This window comes from Pan troglodytes, chromosome 9, assembly GCF_028858775.2.
Source record: "Pan troglodytes isolate AG18354 chromosome 9, NHGRI_mPanTro3-v2.0_pri, whole genome shotgun sequence".
NCBI classification, from domain to species: Eukaryota; Metazoa; Chordata; class Mammalia; order Primates; family Hominidae; genus Pan; species Pan troglodytes.
The window spans coordinates 104739935-104756114 of record NC_072407.2 but is presented as its reverse complement, the minus strand read 5'-3'; the positions used below and the strand labels follow the sequence as shown (position 1 = coordinate 104756114).

At 38.9% G+C, this 16180-nt stretch overlaps 1 protein-coding gene across 4 annotated transcripts; it reads left to right on the top strand.

Moving 5' to 3' along the window:
- Positions 1-1374: 1374 nt before the first annotated feature.
- MMP27 (matrix metallopeptidase 27) lies at positions 1375-16180 on the top strand. 4 transcript variants are annotated; one of them, XM_522163.6, is made up of 10 exons: positions 1378-1534; positions 2376-2614; positions 4036-4184; positions 4273-4401; positions 10331-10492; positions 10675-10795; positions 12068-12198; positions 13134-13293; positions 14153-14256; positions 15184-15707. In XM_522163.6, the coding sequence occupies exons 1-10, from the start codon at positions 1433-1435 to the stop codon at positions 15426-15428; spliced, it is 1542 nt and encodes a 513-aa protein (XP_522163.1). In that variant the 5' UTR covers positions 1378-1432; the 3' UTR covers positions 15429-15707. The 4 variants fall into 4 exon arrangements, with proteins under 4 accessions (XP_063640532.1, XP_522163.1, XP_063640531.1 ...); XM_063784462.1 differs by lacking the exon at positions 10331-10492 and having other exon boundaries at positions 1375-1534; positions 15184-15705; XM_063784461.1 differs by lacking the exon at positions 4273-4401 and having other exon boundaries at positions 15184-15705.

The following is a 16180-nucleotide window of genomic DNA, read 5'->3' as shown; positions in this document are numbered from 1 at the left end:
ATAGCACCATTTGACTTCCCTTTTTCTGGTAACTCTATTTTTTTTTAAATTTTGTTCTGAAATATTTTAGAGTTTAAAAAACACAAAAGAACAATACAATGAGCATACTTGTACTTAGCATACTTGTACTTAATACCATTATAACACAAATCCTGATCATGTCTGCCTTCTCCCCTCCATCCCATTGCTCCAGAGGCCAATTAAACTATTTAAACTATATACATATATTAAAACAGTAAATAATAATATTTCTGAAACAAGATTTATAACTGGGATGAGCTTTAAATGCAAAGGAAGTATGTATCTACTTAGATCCTATAAGTTCTTCAGCTATGCCATATAAATTTTGTTTAGGATATGGACAAGGAAGATTTAGAAAGGTCTATCGATTGAGGAGTTAACATTTGGGAAGAAAGGGAAGAAAATTTTAATAATTGGTAGAAGAAAAGGGGAGGACAAGTGAGGGAGGAAATTGCTGTAACTAAGAGTGTTCCTTCATCTAAAAGTAGCCCAAGTAAAGAAGAATATATTGAAATTAATCCAAAAGGTTCTCACTAACTATACTCTCACTTCTGATGTTAATTTTGGCCTTCATCATCCATGACCTCTATGACTCTTCATCTTCCCAGTCAGCTGTCTTGTCCATGAGACCCTCCATCCCATCTTCCATAGCTGTCTACATATGTATTTTGTTCCAGTCAGGCCAGATTTCCTGCAGCTCATTTCTGCTGTGTTACCTCCTTCCCACGGCCTCTTTGCACTCATACTTCTTCTTCCTTCCTCTGTAAATCCAAATTCTACACATTCTCCAAAACCCAGAGCAAGCCCTAGTGCAAGCCCCAGTGCAGGCTGTATTTAACTTGCATAAATCCTCAAGGCCACACTCATAAGCAGTGATCTGCCTTTGGCCCTTCTTAGTCTTTACAATCTGCACTGTGTATTTGCCCACTTGCCTCCTTTTTGTCCTACATTAATTTCTGTATGTGTCTGAATTCTCCAACAAGATTGCATTCACAGGGGCAGGCAAACAGTAGGAATTCAATAAACATTTGAAGTTTATCTTAGTTAATAAGGGTAATCTGACTCCTGATTCATTTGTCTTTTTATGATAACATCCTACCAAGATATTCTGAGATTGCCTTCAAAAGAAAACTTTGCAAGGAAAAAAAATAACTTGGAGGCTCACTTCCCAGTATATTCAATTCAGTAATAAGCACTAACTGTGTTTACTAAACAATTGCAGGCCAAGATTACAAAATCAGCTCAGTCAAAAAAAAAAAAAAAAAAAAAAAGCAAATCATGACACACTTTATGGCAAGTGTCCTTTTCTGTTATTAATTAAATGATGATACAAGCCAATTCATGCCACGTCTCACTATTATTTTCTAAATTCTGTGCTAACAGAACCGGCTTCAGCTGAAGAAAGAGAGGAATGAAGCGCCTTCTGCTTCTGTTTTTGTTCTTTATAACATTTTCTTCTGCATTTCCCTCAGTCCGGATGACGGAAAATGAAGAAAACGTGCAACTGGCTCAGGTACTGTCTTAATAAATGATATCGATGACTATTGATAAAAAGCTTATTTTATTGATTCTCTTGGGACCTAAAAAGAAAACACATTCCTGCAAAAGAGTCCTGAACTTTTTTGTGAGAAGGAACTGCTTTTCACTAGTCTAGCTCTGACGATATCAGGAAATTGTGTTGGGGAGGAGGGCTGGCACGGGAAGGAGGAAAGGATCTGCTATAACTTTTAGCAATGGTCACAAATGAAGGGATGTTTAGTGCGAGGAGAAAGGAGAGAGCCCTGCAAGGCATGGAGATCACTATAAAAGCATTTCAAGACAACCAGGAGGACCCAATCTACAATTTGGAGCCCTAATCCCTATATGTAGGAAAAAAACAATACATTGCTTTACAGATTCCCTCTAAAAATCAGTTCAGTTAACTTTTTATTTTTGGTTAAATCAAATACATTTGCAAAATGGATAATCACTTATTTATCCTAGAACTTGTTTCAAAGAAACACCAAAATGAAAGTAACAGCAAAAATATGTAAGATAGGTCATCATTCAACAGATAGACGAAGCTTCATTCTCTTCTGTGGAGGTTTAAGAGCTGCGTGCTTTGGCTAATTCTGGTCACTCATAAGTCAACCAAGTCTTGGAAATTGAAAGAGCAGGGTGACTCGTTATTTTCCTCTTTGTGTCCTTCCTTTCTTCTTTCCTCCTTCACTCCTCACTTTCTCTCATTACTTCTTTTTTTTTTCCCTTTCCTATTGCCAGAAGGAATTTTAGGCAATTTTGCTTTATCCTGAGATGGAGATTTGCTCTCCTGTAGTCTGTGCCTCTTTTTTTTTTTTTCTTATCTTTTTGGTCAGGCATATCTCAACCAGTTCTACTCTCTTGAAATAGAAGGGAATCATCTTGTTCAAAGCAAAAATAGGAGTCTCATAGATGACAAAATTCGGGAAATGCAAGAATTTTTTGGATTGACAGTGACTGGAAAACTGGACTCAAACACCCTTGAGATCATGAAGACACCCAGGTGTGGGGTGCCTGATGTGGGCCAGTATGGCTACACCCTCCCTGGGTGGAGAAAATACAACCTCACCTACAGGTAATGCTTCTGCCAGCTTATTTCCGCCTAATCCAAAGGAACATAAAGATAATTTCCGAGGAACAGAATAATATTCATTCAATTGACTGAGCACTTCCTGTGTGCACAGCACATCATAGGCTCCATTTACGGTATCTTCCCAACAAACCTGTGCTGTAGGCTTTGCTGCTACCGCCACCTTAAATACAGAGAAACTGAAACAAAAATTTATTTACCATGGCTGAGGTTACACAGCTCTTACTGGCTCCAGCAGACATGCTCTCATCTCTAGCCTCTGCCACCATCATATAAGCTCCGAACAAATACTGTCATCTGACTGCAGATACTTGACAGCATGAATGAAGGGTGCCCAAGAGAAAATGGGGAGACCCTGGAACACAACCAGTTTATGTCAGAGACATGTGTGTGTGAGAGAGAGAGTTGCCAAATCTCAGATGAGCCTCTCAGAGCAAAGTAAGGTGTTTCCCTCAGACATCTCAAGGAAAAGGGGGCAGGCTGACTCATTGGCAGGAAGACGATGAGGTATGCCCTTGATCTGAGAAAGAGGCAGTCACCTTGACCATCACTCTACAGCCTTTCTGATAGTTCTTCTTTCATCTTACTGAGTGCTAGGACTTGAGATAAAAATGAGTTTAGCAAGATAGGCAACATAAACAAGAGAAAAATCTTTTCCTGAGCAACTCTTGTGATTCTCATGTAAGATTCTTAATATATGGACTGGGTGTGGTGGCTCATGCCTGTAATCCCAGCACTTTGGGAGGCTGAGGCAGACAGATCACCTGAGGTCAGGAGTTTGAGACCAGCCTGGCAAACGTGGCAAAACCCCATCTCTACTAAAAAACACAAAAATTAGCTGGGCCTGGTGGCGCGCGCCTGTAGTCCCAGCTACTCAGGAGGCTGAGGCATGAGAATCACTTGAACCTGGGAGGCAGAGGTTGCAGTGAGCTGAGGTCGCGCCACTGCACTCCAGCCTGGGGGACAGAGCGAGACTCTGTCTCAAAAAAAAAAAAAGTTCTTAATATATGATACATGCACAAGACTGATTTCCACAAGCCATTCAAAAAAATGATTCTCAGTTCTTTTTAAGAATGTCTTTATAATACTTTCATATACAAGCCAACACGTACATGAGATAAATGCTGTCTCGGGATGTGATCTTAGGGAAGTCATTTAACCTCTTTGAGCCTCTTTTGTTGAAGTGTTAATACTACTGATTCATAGGGAAGATAAAGGAATTTAATTGTATAGTATGTGTAAGAGTATTTCATTTAAATAAAGTGCTAATGCAACTGCAAGATAATTGCACCACATCAAAGTTACTGCAGCACATTATTGATAAGCTAGAAATGTTTTTTGTAGTTACGTGTGTATATTCATGCATGAATAAGCCAGAAATTGACATATTTTTGTTAATTTTTAAGAATAATAAACTATACTCCGGATATGGCACGAGCTGCTGTGGATGAGGCTATCCAAGAAGGTTTAGAAGTGTGGAGCAAAGTCACTCCACTAAAATTCACCAAGATTTCAAAGGGGATTGCAGACATCATGATTGCCTTTAGGACTCGAGGTAAGGTTTTCAACAGAGAGCAAAGCTATTTTTATCTCAGGAGATTTGAGGAAGCTGATCTTTTTTCCTCGCATAAATTGTATCTCAGTCCATGGTCGGTGTCCTCGCTATTTTGATGGTCCCTTGGGAGTGCTTGGCCATGCCTTTCCTCCTGGTCCGGGTCTGGGTGGTGACACTCATTTTGATGAGGATGAAAACTGGACCAAGGATGGAGCAGGTGAGTCTAATTTTCTTTATGAACAAAATCTTATTATTCTAAAGAATCCCTGAAAAGAATAGCTTTGTAACTAGCTGCTTTTTAACTCTAAAGTTCCCAATGTCCCCACAATTTTCCATATTCCAAGATGACCTTGATGGAAGTGTTCAATACACCCTCATAAAGTTGCTACTTCTACTATGATCAGAGCAGTCTTCATTATTTATACATTCATTCATACACCCATAATGTCTGAGGGGCCACTGTGTGCCCGGAACTATACAAGGTGTCCTATGGACCCCAAAGTTGTACTAGAAAAGTGTAAGCCTTCAGAGGTTCATGATCCTGTGTGGTACACAAGGCCAGCCCACATACCTGCCATATAAGGCAGAAGATGTTTTGTGTTGTACCAGTGGTAGAAGTCATCTGTTGCTTGAGGATTGAAAGAAGACTCTAGGGAGGTGGTAATTTTGAGTTAGCAATTAAAGGACAGTGTATGGATTCATAGCCCATAGAGGCTCTAATTCAAAGCATGAACTTCCTCTTCTAACTCTTGCCCAGCTGCAAAGGAATCAGACCTTAATCCTTATATTTGACTTGTTTCTTCAAACCAAGTAAGTTTATTTTATTTTTCTCAATGGGTCTGCCTGGCATTCAAGGTGTTTTACTACTGTTCCGACAAAAATATCAAACTGTACTATATTAACAGGTAGCAGTGTAGGCCTCAAAGAAAAGAGCAAGCTCAATAGATTTTTGGGTCCCCCATTCTTTTGTTCTGTCATTGGCAATAGTTACCTTGGGTCTGGTGTCTAGCTTCCAGAGTCACAGGAAAGCACAGGTTGTAGTGGTCCTGATGGATGGTATACAAGGACACAGATCATTCCTGACCACGTATCTCCAGATAATCGGTCTAGATCAGCTTTGCACTTTCTGTGAAACTGAAAGTCTGTCACACAAAATGGTCCATGGCCACTCACTGCTCAGTCAGAACAGGTGAAGCAACTGTTTTTCCAAGTGCCAGTGAAAAAGGCGAAAGTCAGTACTGGCTGAGGTTCAGTCAGCAGCAGGCAAAATCTGGGATTGGCTGCTGCCATTGCCACATGACTTAGCATCACAAGCAGACAAGAAATTGAAGGAGGTAAGATAACATTGTCACCCAAGCAAGAGAGGAAAGGAATGAACCATATCTGTTGTGTATCTTCTGCTGAGACATGTTTCAATATTTCCTTGGTATTAGTCTGAAGACACTGTGGATGTGTTTCATCAAACAGTTACAGGAAATATCCTAGCACTTGCCAAAATCAGAATGACTCCCCTTGCTCAGCCAGGCTTTACTTTCATATCTAGAGGCAGAGATCAAAGATTTCACTATCCTTTTGTCTCTTAAATCCAATACTAAGTAGCAGTTACTCTTACCCATACTGCTTTAAGCCCTCTGCCAAGGGGGACGTGTGGGGTAAGTTATTTTTTTTTTAAGTCCGATGTATCTGGGTTCCACATCGGTAAGGCTCGCTTGAGCAAGGCAAGAGATAAATACAGTCCTCAACCAAGTTCTGGGTGGGCAACCAGGCAGCAGTTCCAAAAAGGATTGTCTTCTGACCACTTTATTACAGTCCCTTAGAGTAGAAATTGTGGGCCCTCTGTGATCCAATTGTATAACTCTTAGTTCACTGACATTAAAGGGGAAAATATCTTCCTCTTCTCCAATGGAAACATAAAATATCAAGCAAACGTAATCTCCAACAAAATTGCAATTTTTAAAAAATAGGCAATTTAGCAATAACCTATATGATCACCTCTTTCATTGCAATGTGGAGGCTCTGTTTTATGGAAGGGTGGCAAAAATCTTGGTGTAACTTGCTTAAGAGCAACAGACACATCATCTGCCAATGATGCTATTAAGCTGCTTCCTCGGGGAAGAACAGGTCATCGCATGGGGATGTCAGAGGACTTTAAGCACATACAGAGATTTTCCTGAGAGTCTCTCAAAGCAAAGCCAGGTGCCAAGCCTATTATGAGTGTGTGTGTGGCACGCACGTGTGCACCAAACAACTGAACAGGCCTTACAGACTGCTACAGATGCAGTGTTGGGAAGGAGAAAAAGCAATGGTTTGTAGTTTGGCAGACACTGGTTCCTTTCAGGGCTTCCCGTTGACCAGCTGAGAGACCCGGGGCAAGTCAAGTAATTTTCTTACTCTCTATTTCTTTGCCTGTAAAAGAGTAATGATGCTCTTCTTTTAGGAGGGTGAAATAAATTACCCTTACCCTAACTAGGTTAATAAAGGTGAAAACCCCTTTCAGAGCAGTTGTCCATAGTGAACGCTCAGAAAGTGCTTGACATCAAAGATTCTGTTGACAATTGTTAGTATTGATGATGATAATGATAACTAGGGTGGAATTACATTCTAGGCATAAGAAAAAATATTTAAAAAGCTATGAACATATAATGCACAAATTTGTCTATTTAGTCACATCTCCATGAGACAGAGACTTTTGTCATCTTTTACCTACAGCGTCATATGGCCGATAACAGTGTTGTCACATGAGAAATACTCTACAAATCATTGGTAAATAAAGTCACTCAATGATCATTTATTGAACATCCACTATGACTCAGGCTCTGTCATAGAAATGAAATATACCCTTGTATATAGGACGCAGAAGCTGCCCTCCAGGGCTTCACAGTCTAAGGGACACATAGACAATTAAATGGCAACAAAATCAGTAGGATCAGTACTGAGATAAAGGAAACTATGGCAATGTAATAGGTCCACACAGAAGAAAGTCCAACCCAGACCCACAGGTCAGCAGAGGAAGCTACGTCAAGCCTGAGAACTGGAGGCTCAGCAGGAACTAAGAAGACCAAGTAGGGTAAAGAGGGTGAATAGGAGTATTCTGAACAGAATAGCTCAATCCAACATAAGGAATAGAATTGTAGAAGACAAGGCTAAAATGGCGAATAGGATTCAGATTACAGAGGGTCTTGAAAACCAGAATAAAGATCTGGACTTCATTTAGAAAACCTGAGCTTGAATTATTTTTCCCAACAGTCATTTTTCCAGTTCCTTGTCCAAAAGCACACACAGTGATATAGCCAGCCAGGCAAGGGGCAGCAACAAAGGCAAGAGCAGAAAAGTGTCAAAGACCATGACATAATTCTTTGCCCTTTTATGTTTGCTTCGTGCAAACATCACTAGGCAAATTTCCATCAGGGAAGCTGAGGTTTTCCTTAGGCTCCATGCACTTAGTTGCAAAGCCAGGGATGGACTTTATTTATTTATTTATTTATTTATTTATTTATTTATTTATTTTTTGAGATTGGGTCTCACTCTGTCACCCAGGCTGGAGTGCAGTGGTGCGATCTCGGCTCACTGCAACCTATGCCTGTTGGACTCAAGCAATTCTCCTACCTCAGCCTCCCAAATAGCTGGGACTACAGGCACAGGTCACCTTGCCTGGCTAATTTTTTTTTTCTTTAGTAGAGATGGGGTTTCTCCATGTTACCCAGGCTGCTCTTGAACTCCTGAGCTCAAGATATCCACCCACCTTGGCCTCCCAAAGTGCTGAGATTACAGGAGTGAACCACCACGCCAGGCCCAAGAGGGTGGTCTTGTATACTTAGAGCCTTACAGACTAGTGGGAGAGGCAGACAAAGACAAAGGCAATTCTAACATGCCTGGTAAGACTTCTGGAAAGGGCACTATGGTCATGTTTAGGAAACACATCTAACCATTTCTGCATTCAGACAACACTTGGACATCCATTAATCATTATTAAGCAGTCACAATCACTAGGAATAAAAGATAATTAAGACATGGTTCCTGTACTCAGGGTGACAGAAACAAACAATGCAGTCCTTCCGGGCTATGACAGAATCAAGTGCTGAGTCTGTGGAAGCTGGAGCCGTGCATTTAACTCAACCTGGATAAGACCTGGAGGGATAAGGGAAGTTACATGAAGGAAATGACTTTAGAGGGGAGTCCTGGGGAATAAATAGGGTAGTTAAGCCAAGAGAAAGTGGAAGAGATATATTATTAGCAAAGAGATGAAGGTATGAAGACATAGAGATTAGAAAGAACCTGACACAGATGAAAAATGCCAGTGATTTAACATAGTTAGCTTGCAGAATATGAAAATAAAATATAAGGCTGAAAATAGGCAGGGACTAGGCCATGGAAGGTCATGTGAAGGTGTTTGGACTTTATCCTATAGCAATACAGAACCTCTGAAGAATAGAAGTAGGAGCAACATGATCACATATACTGTAGTCTAGCAACAACCCCAAACTGGTGGCTTCTTTTTTTTTTTTAATATTATCCATTTCTGAGACACCGGTTTCAAGCCATTTTCTTACCCTAGGCTATATTTTTCCATGATGTGACTAGTACCAATTAAAGTCATGTGCCATTTAATCATATTTTGGTCAACTATGGACTATGGATATGACAGTGGTCCCATTCGATTATGATGGAGCTGAAAATTTCCTATCACCTAGTGATGTCATAGCACAACACGTTACTCACATGTTTGTGGTGATGTTGATATAAACAAACCTACCGTGCTGCCAGTCATATAAAAGTTCAGCACATACAGTTGTGTGAAGTACATAATACCTGATAATAAACAACCATGTTACTGGTTTATGTATTTAATGTACTATACCTCTTATGGTTATTTTAGAATGTACTCCTACTTGTACAAAAAAAAAGAAAGAAAGAAAGAATAGGTAACTGTAAAACAGCCTCAGGCAGGCCCTTCAGGAGGGATTCCAGAAGAAGGCACCATTATTCTAGGAGATGACAGCTCCATGCCTGTTGTTGCCCCTGAAGACTTTCCAGTGGGACAAGATGTGGAGGTGGAAGACAGTAATACGGATGACCCTGATCAAAGGAAGGAAATATTTTTGTACAGCTGTACAACAGGTTTGTGTTTTAAGCTAAGTCACAATAAAGTCCAAAATTTTAAAAATTTAAAAGTTTAGGCCAGGTATGGTGGCTCACACCTGTAATCCCAGCACTTCGAAAGACCAAGCCGGAGGATTGCTTTAGCCCAGGAGTTCAAAATCAGCCTGGGCAACATAGTGAGACCCCCATCTCTACAAAAATAAATAAGAAAATTAGCTGGACATGGTGGCGTGCACCTGTAGTCCCAGCTGCTCAGGAGGCTGAGGGAGGAGGATTGTCCAAGCCTAGGAGTTTGAAGCTGCAGTGAGCTGTAGTCACACCACTCCAGCCTGGGCAACAGAGCAAGACCCTGCCTCAAAAAAAAAATTTATGAAGTAAAAAAGTTACAGTAAGCAAAAGTTAATTTATTATTGAAGAAAAATATTTTTAATTTGGTGTAGCTTAAGTGTCCAGTGTTTATACAGTCTACATAATGTACTGTAAGTCCTAGGCCTTCACATTCACTCACCACTCACTCACTGACTCACCCAGAGCAACTTCCAGTCCTGCAAGCTCCATTCATGGTAAGTGTCCTACATAGCTGTACTATTTTTTATCTTTTATACCATATTTTTACTGTACCTTCTCCATGTTCAGATATGTTTAGATAGACAAATGCTTACCATTGTGCTAAATAATTGCTTACCATTGTGCTACAATTGCCTATAATATTCAGTACAGTAACGTGCAATACAGGTTTGTAGCCTGGGAGCAAGAGGCTATACCATGTAACCTTGGTGTGTAGTGGGCTGTGCCATCTAGGTTTGTGTAAGTGCACCCTATAATGTTTGCTCAATGATGCGTTTCTCAGAACATATCCATATCATTAAGCAGCATATGACTTTATTAGCATTGAAATACCTCCCAGATAAATGGTGGTACATATGAGAATTATCTGCTGTATAGCAAGCCTTTATTTCATTCCCCTTAGTTACTTTCTAATCTCAGATGCAGCCATTCTCTTTTTGATTAAGTCATGTGCTCGTGTTTTCCCTGTTATTATCAAGGATTCAACTTGTTTCTTGTGGCTGCTCATGAATTTGGTCATGCACTGGGGCTCTCTCACTCCAATGATCAAACAGCCTTGATGTTCCCAAATTATGTCTCCCTGGATCCCAGAAAATACCCACTTTCTCAGGATGATATCAGTGGAATCCAGTCCATCTATGGTGAGCAAAATTATAAATCTCAATATATGTGAACTAAATAGGAAGCTTTTCAGAAAGGAAGTTAAGAAAATCACTTCTTGAAATATTATCATGAAGCAAATATCCACTTAGGTAAGACCCTTGTGTAGGCATATTTCTTCATGCCCTCTTAATTCACTGTGGTATTTTTTTTCTCATCAAAGGAGGTCTGCCTAAGGTACCTGCTAAGCCAAAGGAACCCACTATACCCCATGCCTGTGACCCTGACTTGACTTTTGACGCTATCACAACTTTCCGCAGAGAAGTAATGTTCTTTAAAGGCAGGTAAACTCATTTCTCTAAACACCTCAACTTCCTATGAAGATTTTTCTTTTCAAGGGATTTGAGGATAAAGAGGTAGTCATGGGGCTAGTGAAAATGTGTGCCTTTTATCTTCATTTTATAACTGCCCATACTGTTTGAATGCTTTACCATATGTGTGTATCTTGTAGTTGTTTGATAAATTTTTAAATGTCTTTAAGGAATTTTAAAAATTGCCATTGCATAAGAAAGGGAAAAAGAGTCCACTTTCAGTGACTTTTTGGCCAGAAGAGTTCACCAATCCCAGTGGCCTACTGAAGCCAACTTACACTCCGTTACAGGAGTCTATTGTTAAATTTTCAGGAATTTTGCAAACCAGTTCACATCACATAGGCAGCTTGAAATTGGCCATGGTTGGAGTATTTACATCTGAAAATCAGCAAATGATTAAAGTCATGTCTTCTTCCCACCTGGAGAGCCAGTTGTTAAACATGGGTCAGCACCTCACTGAACGTTTCTTAAAGTTGCATCAATAAAGTGTTAGCTGTAGTGGGAAATCCCTTCTCTCACTACAATTTATTGAACTTAAGTTACAGCATGGTGTGTCAGTTATGTAGACCATGACCATATTTTTATAGCAAAATACCAAGACATACCCCATTGACAAAGATATAGGGGCAAAAGGAAAGAATATTTGAAATTGGACTCTTTCACCCATGAATATATCACGTTACAATCACATGTTATCACCACCATTCTCTGACCAGCAGAGGCCAAGAGCTACCCACCATGAATGTCAGAGAGGAGTGGCCTGTATGCGGAGGGAAATGGAATATAAGGACTTTTCACATCTCATTCATAGATTCAGAATTTTGCAGCCAGAAGGGAAATTCTGAAGAAGTATTTTCGCATGTCAGTGATTACATTTCTTTATTCCAGCAAGCATCTGCTTCAAAAAGTTCCTCTTAGGAATGCTTGGTGTTGGCTTAGAATGTTGGGTGTTGCTGCTTTGGCAAAAACAAAACCATTGAGCACTCAGAACTCAGAATAAGATTTCCATGACGAATTTGCCACTCTACGGATCCAAGAGTGGGCACAAAGGCATGTCCTGGACTTGGAAGTCCCAAACTGAACTGAACTCACAACCACCTAAATTTGCTGGGGAAAATTATGCTAATTATCTCAATTATTTGAGGAAGATACCAACCAATTAGCTAAAAGGCAAGCCTAAGATTACAAAATTCTCATTGACATGGAAATAGGCTGCATGTGTAAAGTGTTTTTTGTTTAACACAGGCACCTATGGAGGATCTATTATGATATCATGGATGTTGAGTTTGAATTAATTGCTTCATTCTGGCCATCTCTGCCAGCTGATCTGCAAGCTGCATACGAGAACCCCAGAGATAAGATTCTGGTTTTTAAAGGTAACCTGGCCCATCCCGATTCCTCTTCTCCCTCTGGCTGCCTGAACTAACCAGTGGATATTTTGGTGTAAGAAATAAAATCTTCATGCATGAGCCAAGGCGCAGGGCTTTTGCTCTCATCTTAGGTTCCTGTCGTAAAGAATATAAATAACCAGGATTCTCTGTGGCTGTGAAGATAAACACAATCCTAGTTGCACAGGGACTAAAATAAACCTGTGTGATAAAAACTAAAAAAGTCTCTTTTTCTGCTAAATAAAGGTAATTAATCTGTCTTTAATGTTCACTTTTTACTAAGGTTGCCACTATAGGCAACCTTATAGGACACTATAGGCAAATTTATAGGACACTATAAATTTCAGATAAACAACAAATAATTTTTTGGTATATATATATATATATATATATATATATCCCTTAAAATATTTTGTATTTATTTATACCAAAAGTTAGTCATTGTTTACTTGAAATCAAATTTAACTGACATTTTCTGTTTAATGATCATGATCTTATCAGATTACTAGCCTTTGAGAGCACCTGGGGGCTGAAACTTAGGAGAACATGTCCAAATATACTTCATTTTAAAAATTTCAATTGACATAATAATTGTACATATTTATGGGGTACAATGTGATGTTTAAATACATATATGCATTGCTTACTTGATTGTTTTTACAGAGTTAGCCAATTAAAAGCAATCAATGCAATGAAACCAATTGACAAAGGTATGCATACTATTGACTTTTACAGGTATATATTATTTGTGTAATATAAATAATATGAGCAGCTAAAGAAAGTGGTAGGAATGAATGTGGACATAAGATTATTAAATCTCTAAGCACTGAAGCTAAAAGGAACTAGGTATCTAATTATTTTTAAATTTCTTGAGATACCTATTTCTCCCTCTAGAAAATAAATAATCACTCCTCTCTTCCTAGATGAAAACTTCTGGATGATCAGAGGATATGCTGTCTTGCCAGATTATCCCAAATCCATCCATACATTAGGTTTTCCAGGACGTGTGAAGAAAATAGATGCAGCCGTCTGTGATAAGACCACAAGAAAAACCTACTTCTTTGTGGGCATTTGGTGCTGGAGGTAAGTTTACAGACAATTGACACTTTGTTTTATTATGGAGAAAAATATTCACAATAGCATCACTTTGACACAGACAAAATTAAAATGAATCCATAATATTTTTTATTTTTTAATTTTTTTTGAGATGGAGTCTTGCTCTGTCTCCCAGGCTAGAGTGTAGTGCTGCAATCTCTGCTCACTGCAGCCTCGACCTCCTGCTTTCAAGAGATCCTCCTGTCTCAGCACCCCCCATGTAACTGATACTACAGGCATGTGCCACCACGCCTGGCTAATTTTTGTACTTTTTGTAGAGATGGAGTTTCACCATGATTCTCAGTCTGGTCTCGAACTCCTGGGCTCAAGCGATCCACCCACCTCAGCCTCTCAAAGTGCTGGGATTATAGGCATGAGTCACCACGCCCAGCCCATAGTCTTCTTAAAGTGAATAATGAAGGCAGTGGATGACATTTATCAAGCCGAAAGAGATCTCAATGAGTCTAATGACTTTCCTTCAATTTATAAAAAAAGATAAAATAAAAAGTTGGTGATCCCAACCAAATTGCCAATGACACAAACATATCTAGTGAAAAATTTTGAAAGCTCCAAGCTCAGCCTTCAATCTGATGTAACAATTTCTCTGAATAGCATCAATCTAACATATGTTGTGGCCTTTTTCCCTGATCATTTCTTGTTTGGAAGATTCTATAAATGATTCAACCAAACATAATCTTTACTGTATTTTTATTATTGATCCAATTAGTTTTCCTCTACTATGCCTATGTATTCCCCACATCCCTGCTTGACTCTAAGTTGTGCGGTAGACAAATTAAGCTCCCCAAACCAAAGATCTGCTGGTATCCTTTCATATTCTTGTATGCAGGTTTGATGAAATGACCCAAACCATGGACAAAGGGTTCCCGCAGAGAGTGGTAAAACACTTTCCTGGAATCAGTATCCGTGTTGATGCTGCTTTCCAGTACAAAGGTAAGCATGGATGCCTCACTTATTGGGATACTTGAGAGACTGTGTTGACTGTGAAAAAAGACAGCACAAAAACTTAAATGCTTTTATTTTAATGCAATTTTGCTACTCTTAAGTATATACAATAATAAACATTAACCCCACAAGCATTATCACAAACTGAATCCATAAATCCTGAATTATACTCTCTGTTATACTATCTCAAATCTATGTAAAAAGTACCAAATCCATTTTACTCATCATTGATAAGTAAAGACACCCCCTGAAGTGTGCGAAGTGACTAAGCACATGAACAAAACAATGATTCTCAAACTTTAATGTATGTACCTTAATGTACATAGCTTGGGGTTTGTGTGTGAAATAAAGTATTTGAGGCAGAATTGTGAGTGATACCTAAGAATCTGCAGTTTTAAAAGAACCTCAGGCAATGTAATGAATACAATCCAGCAACTATATCATCCAAGACAGTGACCTAGACCGTGGGGTAATCTAGAAATATCTTTGAGTGACATGATCTATTATTACAATGAAATCTAACACAGAACCTCAAAACCTAAAACAGATCAAAGTAGAACAGCTCTAAGAAAATGAGAATATAGAGACCAAGGCCATATCCACAGGGGCCTTTTCCTCCCCCTCACTGAGACACTTTGCTGAAGCCTAGTTTGAAAACCTCTGGCATAGACCACAGTCTGGCTAGAAAGGTAAAAAGTCCCTTGAAACTCACCCTTTATAACACTGGCTTCCTCCTTAGGGAAATAAAAATAATAGCATTTCCCACATGACAGTAGAAAACTAAAATGTATGTATGTGATTCCACAAATTTCTTTGTGCTCCATAATGTTATTTTTTTCCATGTTTATAAAATTTAAAAGTATGGAAGTATTATATAGTTATGAAAGATAACTAATCCTGATTCCCTGTCTCTAGGATTCTTCTATTTCAGCCGTGGATCAAAGCAATTTGAATATGACATTAAGACAAAGAATATTACCCGTATCATGAGAACTAATACTTGGTTTCAATGCAAAGAACCAAAGAACTCATCATTTGGTTTTGATATCAACAAGGAAAAAGCACATTCAGGAGGCATAAAGATATTGTATCATAAGAGTTTAAGCTTGTTTATTTTTGGTATTGTTCATTTGCTGAAAAACACTTCTATTTATCAATAAATTCATAGACCTAAAATAAACCTCAACAGGTCTTTTAATATAAATTCTGCTTCAAAATAGAATAAAACCATTCTTTAACAACAAGTTGCTAGTCCTAGTTATAAATATCCAAATTCAATGGCCATTTTGAGCTGCCTGATTCTTTTAATAGGAAGTTATTATGTAGAAACAAAAATCTCTGACTGTACTTTAAGCCTATTTCATGCTTTGTGGACTTGGAGAAGACATGTCTTATAACTGAATACTGAAACATTTATTAAACCAATCTTTAGCATTCTATTTTGTCTGGACCTTTGGAGGTTAAAAGCCCCAATAAACTACAGTGCTCATCCCTATGCATGTTCTGAACCCATCAATCAAGTAAGTTACTCCACCTCCCAAAGAGAAGGGTGACAGCCTGGATAGATGCAGGGTGAGTTACGTTAGAGGTTATTCTCTGACAAGTAAGGAACTAGCAGAAGTAGGAGAGAAGTGTTCCCCCAGCCTCACAAACATTGACCAATGCAGTTAAACATTCCTTAGGGAATATAAAATTAAGTTTTCTGCACACTGATTTCAGACACAAGAAATGTGGGGATTTTCATCCTGTGTTTGTGGTATATGTGCATCATCTGAGCCTATGGGTAGAAAGTTTCTGTACTCTTTGTTCCATCATGGATTTGTTGACTTTCTAAATGCTTATGGCTTGATCTTATCATTATACCCTCAAAGTTAAGTGCTTAGCAAAGCTCTTAATAAAATTTTTGACCCAG